Source organism: Eimeria maxima, genomic scaffold (genome assembly GCF_000499605.1).
Source record: "Eimeria maxima Weybridge genomic scaffold, Emw_scaff122, whole genome shotgun sequence".
NCBI lineage: Eukaryota > Apicomplexa > Conoidasida > Eucoccidiorida > Eimeriidae > Eimeria > Eimeria maxima.
This window is the reverse complement of record NW_013564229.1, coordinates 50,001-57,881: the sequence shown is the minus strand read 5'-3', so window position 1 is coordinate 57,881 and position 7,881 is coordinate 50,001. Positions and strand designations below refer to the sequence as shown.

Genomic DNA, 7,881 nt, shown 5'->3' with positions numbered 1-7,881 from the left:
CAAAAACAGCAGCAGCAGCAGCAGAAAAAAAAAAACAACAAATGTGAGCACCATAACGCTAATCTATACAAGACAGCAGCAACAGCAGCAACAGCAGCAACAGATGAAACAGAATCAGCAGCAACAAAAGCAACAACAGCAGCAGCAGCAGCAGCAGCAGCAACAGACGCTGACCTTCAACATTCCATATATCGAGAGTTGAAGGGACAGCCCGACGAATCTTTAATAAATGCTGCAGCATACAGCAGCAGCAGCAGCAGCAGCAGCAGCAGCAGCAGAATTGCATACAGCAGCAGCAGCAGCAGGACAATTGCATACAGCAATAGCAACAACAGGACAGTAACAAACAGCAGCACCAGACACAACAGCAGACATAGCTACAGGTACAGCAGCAACACCAGACACAGCAGCACGAGCACCACACACACACAACAACAGCAGCAGCAGCAGCAGCAGCTCGTGAAGCAGAATTGCATGCATGCGTACCTCAACAATATCTCCATCGAAGGACATTCCCCATCCTAATACATTACTTAGATCATTACCTGTCCCTAATGGACAAATAGCTACAGGAACAAATGCAGATACTACCTTCTGCTGCTGTTGCTGTTGCTGTTGCTGCTGTTGCTGTTGCTGCTGTTGCTGCTGTTGCTGCTGCTGTGCTTCTTCTTCATCCAGATCCTGTACCTTAGGGACATCATTTGCTGCCCGTTTTTCTCCGTGTTTTCCTTTCCCCTCTCCTCCTTGTTCCTGCTGTTGCTGCTGCTGCTGCTGCCCTCCCTCTGCCATTTGTTGCTGCTGCTGCTGCTGTTGGTGTTGCAGTAGATATTTTTTTTTTTTTTTTTTTATTTGTGTATATTCTTGTTGTATAGCATCAATTACCCAACCAACAGTACCATCACCACCACAAACTAATATCCTTAATTTACCACGAAGGGCAAGGGGACGAAATAGACGTAAGGCAGCAGAGGGGCCACCCTCTGCTTGGATATCTACTACCTGCAGCAGCAGCAGCAGCACCAGCAGCAGCAGCAGCAGCAGCAGCAGCAACAGCAGCAGCAACAACAGCAGCAGCAGAAGGGGGAGGTAACGGTGGTAGAGGAAAGAGAGAGGAGGGAGAGGGAGGAATAAATAAATAAATAAATAAATAAATAAATAAATAAATAAATAATGGATAAATATGTGCATAAATATAACAAAAGACACCAAATAAATAGATAAATAAATAAATAAATATAATTAATTAATTAATTAATTAATTAATTAATTAATTAATTAATTAACTAACCTGTATAGGATTTAGATGATAAAGAAGTTGCCTAAATAATGTTCTTCCTATTTGTCCTCCGCTCTTACAATTAACAAAGACAAGGATTGGTGTTGCTGCTGCTGCTAGCAGCAACTGCAGCAGCAGCGGGGACTGCAGACGCCATACTGCTGCCTTAGGTGGTAATATATCTGCTAATGCTTGCTGCAGTACTGTTAATTGCTCTCTCTTATTACTGCTGCTGCTGCTGCTGCTGCTATTGCTACTGCTACTGTTCGTTGGCGTTGCTGCTGTTGTGCTGCTGCTGCTGCTGCTGCTGCTCTTCTTTGTGGTGTCAGCAGCAGGTATAGTCTCTCCTGCTGCTGTATCTTCTTGTGGTGTTTGTGTTGCTGCTACTGCTGCTGCTGCTGCGGCTGCTGCTGCTGCTGCTGCTGCTGCAGCAGCAGAGGAAGAGGAGGAAGAAGAAGCACCCATTGAACTACCTGCATACTCAGATGCAACGCTGCGCACACGACCGCGGCGACGCCGCAGTCCCCCCTTGTGCTGCTGCTGCTGCTGCTGCTGCAGCTGGTAGTAATAGTTGCTGCTGCTGCTGCTGCTGCTGCTAGATTTGGAGGGATCTTGTGTACGGGAGATTCTGCTGTTGCTGCGACTATAACCACCACCAAAAATCTCTTCATCGCTGCTGCTGCCGCTGCTGCTGCTGCTGCTGCTGCTGCTGCTGCTGTCTAGTCTCCCTGCTAATGCCCGTAGTCCCTCTACATGTTGACTTAATGCCTTAAGGATTTCTTGCGGTCTATGCCTATCAAGAGACAGCTGCAGCAATTGCTGCTGCTGCTGCTGCTGCTGCTGTTGCTGCTGTTGCTGTTGCTGCTGTTGCTGTTGCTGTTGTTCTTGCTGCTGCTGGCGTGGGGTTGCTGGTGAGCTTTGTTGATTCGAAGGAGAAGCAGCAGAATCATTAGCAGCAGCAGCTGCTGCTGCTGCATCTCCATCAATGCTGCTGCTGCTGCTGCTGCTGTTGCTGCTGCCACTTTGTGCTGCTGTCTCTGTAGAGTCCTTCGAATGTATAGCAGGTGATGTGTCTCCAGTTCCTGCTGCTGCTGGTGCTGCTGCTGTTGCTGCTGCTCCTTCTGCTGCTGTTGCTGCTGCTGCTTCTGTTTCTGTTGCAGTTGGTGGTACTGTTGATGTAGATGTTGGTGATTGACCATCTTGCTGCTGTGGTTGCTGCTGCTCTTGCTGCTGTTGCTTCTCTTGTTGTTTCCGTTCTTGTTCCTGCTGCTGTCCCTGCTGCTGCTGTTCCTGCTGCTGCTGCTGCTGCTGCTGCTGCTGCTGCTGTTTGCTGCTGGTTCTATGATGCCTAAGTGTACCAATAAAAGAAGCATTTATTTTCTTCATTTGTCTCGTAAGACTTTGCTGCAGCAGCAGCAGCAACTTGCGTAGTCCCCTAATAGCAGCAGCAACGCCGTCTCCGTCCTTGAGAGCAGCAGCAAGACGCAGCAGCACATGAGGACTAGCAGCAGCAGACAGTAGAGGTCGTACTGCAGCAGGGGGTAATATAAGCTGCTGCAGCGGACCTAGATCGCATGCAGATGGCAGCAAGTACAGACACTCCGAGTGCAGCACGCGGCAGCACCACAGACACCGCAAACCATCAAGACCAAAGGTGCTGCTGCATGCAAGACCGCAGCAGCAGCAAACAGCATCAGGAGTTAATGCACCTTTTACTAGTTTATGTTTAATAGGAATAGGTTGGCAATGTTTTGCTGCTGCTGCTGCTGCTGCAGCTGCTGCTGCTGGAGTCGCACCGGCGCGCTGCGCCGCTGATGCTGCTGCTGCTGCTGCTGCTGCGGCAGCAGCAGCTGCAGCAGCAGCAGCAGCAGGAGCTGATGGAGATTTACATAGATGAGCATCGCATGCAGCAAGACATGTTGCATGACATGCCCTCCTGCAGATAATACATTGCCATCCTTTATTTCTATAGATAATAAATCCAGATATTAATTCATAACATATACAACAATACTTGGGGCTGGATGCAGAAGAAAAAGACTCCCATGCATGCAATGGATTACTAAGAGGTAGCAGCTGCTGCTGCTGCTGCTGTTGACCGTTCGAGCTGCTGAAAACGGTATAATTTGACCCCAAATATGTCCTGTTGCAGTTGCTGCTGCTGCTGCTGCTGCTGCTGCTGCTGCTGCTGCAGTACGTTGTTATACGGCAACGCCAATAGATCAAAGACACGAGCAGCACAGTAGCAACAGCAGCAGCAAGAGAGAGGAAGACATGGAGGAGAGGAGGAGGAAGAAATTTATATAATGATGCTGCTGCTGCTGCTGCTGCTCTGCTGCACTGCAGCAGCAGCAGCAGCAACCACTGCAGCAAATCTATTATATTATTTAATAAAGATGGACAATCTTTATCCCCATAAAATATACAATTAGATTCTTCTCCTTCTGTATAAGGAAATAAGGGAATAATGCCGCTGCTGCTGCTGCTGCTGCTGTTGCTGTTGCTGTTGCTGTTGCTGCTGCTGCTGCTGCTGTTGGTGTTTATGCTGTTGTCATCTGCTGATGCTGCTAATGCTGCAGCCGCAGCAGCAAACAGAAATACAGCAGCAGCAACAGACGATGCAGCAGCAGAAGCAACACGTGATGCTGCTACTGCAGCAGCACACATCGTCATCTATAAACTACAATATTGCTGCTGCTGCTGCTGTTGCTGTTGCTGTTGCTGCTGCTGTTTGCTGATGCTGCTGTGTACGGTTATGATGACGATAATGAGCCTGCAGCGATTGCTGCTGTTCTTGCTGCTGCTGTGTTGCTGCTGCTGTTGCTGTTCCTGCTGCGTAGCAAGCTGCTGTAACCCTGTATTGATTCGGTCCGTTCCTGTTGCTGCTGCTGCTGCTGCTGTTGCTGCTGCTGCTGCTGGTTCGTCGCTTCTGCTGAAGTATCTGTTCGTGCTGATGTAGGGGGATCCAATGACCACCCACTGCTGCTGCTGCTACTGGTGCTGCTGCTGCTACTGTTGCTGCTGCTGCCCCGACACCTGCTGCTGCACTCGTTAAGAGCAGGACTCAGGTGGAATGCTGCTGCTGCTGCTGCTGTTCCTGTTGCTGCTGCTGCTGCTCCTGCTGCTGCTGCTGTTCCTGCTACAGCCGTCGAAGTCGGAGGCCACACTGCGCCCATTGCTGAGCTGCAGCAGAGGAAGCACCAGCAGCAGCAGCAGCAGCAGCGGGCGCAGCCGCAGCAGCGGCTGCTGAATCCGTACGGAACCCCGCCTCCTGCAGCAGCAGCAGCAGCAGGAACAGGAGGAGGAGGAGAAGAAGGAACAGCAGCAGCAGCAAGTCACACGATCACGCGGCTGCTGCTGCTGCTCCTGCTGCTGTTGCTGCTGCTGCTGGTTGCGCCTACGACTGACTGGAATGGCCAGTCAGACGTTGCTGATGCTGCTGTTGCTGCTGCTGCTGTTGCTGCGGCAGCGTTAACATTGAGGCTCTCGTTAGCCGTTGTTGGTGTTGCAGTGTTGCTGCTGCTGCTGCTGCTGTTGCTGCTGCTGCTTCTGCTGCTGCTGCAGGTGGAGGCGGCAGCGGCAGCAAGTCCACGAGGAGGTAAAAACAAAGCGTATTTGATCAATATTTGAGTATTTGCTGCTGTTGCTGCTGCTGCTGCTGCAGGTTGACTGCCGCGGCCCTTTGTTCCTCAGCAGCAGCTGCTGCTGTTGTTGCTGCTGTTGCTGTTGCTGTTGCTGCGAAGAAGAGCAGCAGGAGCAAAAGAATTAGCCACTAGGCAAGACAGCATAACATATAAATAAAACACTAAAAAAGGGTTTATTAATTTTATTTATTTTGCTGCTATGCCCTGCTGCTGCCTATCCTGTATAGCGCAGCAGCTGGGGGGGGCCCCCTGCTGCTGCTGCTGCTGCTGCTGCTACTGCTGCTACTGCTGCTGCTACTGGTGCTGCTGCTGCTGCTGCGGTCCGCTGCACCTCTAAGACGCCGCTGCTGCTCTGCCGTTTGTTTGCGGTGTATCTACATTTAAATTAAGAAGTATTTACGTCTTTGCTTTTGCTGCAGCAGCAGCCTTTACCGTCTAGGATTGCTGCTTCCCCTGCTGCTGCTGCTGCTGCTGCTGCTGCTGCTGCAGCTGCAGCTCAGGGCTTAAGGCGCAAGTATAACAACACACACACAGAGATGGTAAGAAATGCAGCATCACCTTTGCTTTACCCGCTGCAGTCCTTCCTGTCGTTGCTGCTGTTGCTGCGCCGCACACACACAGCAGCAGCAGCAACAGCAGCATCAACAGCAGCAGCAGCAGCAGCAGCAGGTGACCCTGTATGCATCGACTGTTTCTAAATCCTTCCAGCCGTCTACTCCTCCCTCTCCCAATAATTTGTCCTTATCATCAGCAGCAACAGCAGCATCAACAGCAACAGCAACCGCAGCAGCAACAGCAGCAACATAAGCAGCAACATAAGCAGCACAAGTAAAAGCAGGAAGAACAACAGCAGCAGCAGGACATATGTATAAATATAAATATGTATATGTTTGTTGCAGCTAAGCCGTCGTGCTGCTCCGGTTGCTTCTTCGCGTACCTTGATGGTAGGTGGTGTAGGAGGGGGGGCCCCATCCTGGGGTGTATTGGGAGGTGGGCCCCCCTCCTCTTCTTCGTCTTCTTCTTCTTCCTCTTCTTCTTCTGGTGTAAATAATGGATTAAATAGAAGGGAATTAAGTGAGCAACATAAAGAAGAAATAAAAGAAGTATTTAAATTATTTGATACTGATGGATCGGGGTGTATAGACACCAAAGAATTACAAGTTGCTATGAGGGCATTAGGGTTCGAGCCTAAAAAAGATGAGGTATATAATTGTTCTCTTGCTGTTGCTGTTCTTGTTTTTGCTGCTCGTCGTGCTGCTGTTGTTGTTCTTGTTGCTGCTGCTGATTATTATTATTATTATTATTATTATTATTATTATTATTATTATTATTATTGTGGTTGGGTTGCTGCTGCTGCTGCTTTTGCTGTTTGTCTTGCTATGTTGTTGTTGTTGCTGCTGTTGCTGTTATTGTTGTTGCTGCTGCTGCTGTTATTATTGCTGCTGCTGTTACTGTTTCTGCTGTTGCTGTTGCTGCTAGTATTGTTGCTGCTATTGTTGTTGCTGTGGCTGTTATTCTTTCGGCTTACCGAGCTGCTGTTGCTGCTGTTGCTGCTGTTGTTGCTGCTGCTGCTGCTGCTGCTGCTGCTGCTGCTGCTGTTATTTGTTCTCTTTGTGCTGCTTGTGTTATTTTGCTTTTCTTCTTGCTGCTGCTGCTGGCGCAATTGCTGCTGCTGCTGTTGCAACAACCGCGTTAATTAAATTAATTAAATTAATTTAAATATAATTAAATTAATTAATTAATTAATTAATTAATTAATTAATTTATTTATTTATTTATTTATTTATGCAGATTCGTCGTATAGTTGCATCTGTTGATCCTGAAGGTAGCGGGAGAATTGAATATCCTGAATTCTTCTCCATCATGGGGGAAAAAATTGTTAGCTGCTGCTGCTGCTGCTGCTGCTGTTGCTGCTGCTGCTGCTGTTGGTGTTGGTGTTGCTGCTTGTCGTCATGGGGGTTGTGCTGCTGTTGCTGCTGCTACAGGTGGCAGTAGGTGTGTTGCTGCTGTTCTAGTTGCTGCTGTATCTGCTGCTGCTGCTGATCTGTATATGATGCTGCTAGCTTGAGTCTGCTGCAGCATCTTCCTTTTTGCTGCTGCTGTTATTGGTACTGATGTTGTTGTTGCTGCTGCTGCTAACTATGATGGGTTTTATTGTGGTGGCTATCCTTAGCTGCATTTGCTGCTGCTGCTTCTTTATCCAGACAGCTGCTGCAGCTCTCGTTATGAACTACTCAAGCAGCAACAGCAACAGCAGCAGCAATAGCAGCAGCAGCAGCAGCAGCAGCAGCAGCAGCAGCAATAATTGTGTGTCTTGTTATGTACAGAAGTTGAAGAAAGTTGCGAAGGAAATTGGCGTAGAGATAACAGATGAAGAAATACAAGAGGTATTTCTTTCTCCCCTACCCAACAGCAGCAGCAGCAGCAGCAGCAACAGCAGCAGCAGCAGCAATAGCAGCAATAGCAGTAGCAGCATTAGTTGTTTCAATACAGCAGCAACAGCAGCAGCAGCAGCAGCAGCAGCAGTGTCCAACAGCACAACAGCATAGTTAATTCTATCACTAACATTGCAGCACAATCATGCACAGCTGCAGCCCAGCAGCAGCAACAGGAACATCAGCAGGAACAGCAGGTTGTATGTGTTGCTGCTGTTGCTGCTGCTGCTGTTGCTGCTGCTGCTGCTGCTGCTGCTGCTGCTGCAGATGATAGACGAAGCAGATAGAGATGGTGATGGAGAAGTAAATGAGGAAGAATTCCTTCGAGTCATGAAAAAATCTAATTTGTTCTAATTTCCCTGCACTGCTGCTGCTGCTGCTGCTGTTGCTGCTGCTGCTGCAGCAACAGCAGCAGCTAATGCTGCTGTTGCTGGTGGAGGAGCAGCACCTGCTGCTGCTGCAGTAACAGCAGCAAAAGCAGCAGCCAAAAAGCACACAGAAAGGAGCAAATATATCCACCATCTGT

General features: G+C 49.0%; 2 protein-coding genes across 2 annotated transcripts; one reads left to right on the top strand and one right to left on the bottom strand.

The window, feature by feature from the left end:
- Positions 1-486: 486 nt before the first annotated feature.
- Positions 487-4,452, bottom strand: EMWEY_00015480 (diacylglycerol kinase, putative; the record flags this gene model as incomplete). Its single annotated transcript, XM_013479570.1, has 5 exons — positions 487-999; positions 1,436-2,841; positions 3,073-3,150; positions 3,703-3,849; positions 4,131-4,452. Coding segments are annotated over 5 exons (2,466 nt in total), but the record flags the coding sequence as incomplete, so codon positions are not given.
- A 2,693-nt stretch (positions 4,453-7,145) lies between these two features.
- On the top strand, positions 7,146-7,469 carry EMWEY_00015470 (hypothetical protein; the record flags this gene model as incomplete). Its single annotated transcript, XM_013479569.1, has 1 exon — positions 7,146-7,469. The coding sequence occupies one exon, from the start codon at positions 7,146-7,148 to the stop codon at positions 7,467-7,469; it is 324 nt and encodes a 107-aa protein (XP_013335023.1).
- Positions 7,470-7,881: the final 412 nt, after the last annotated feature.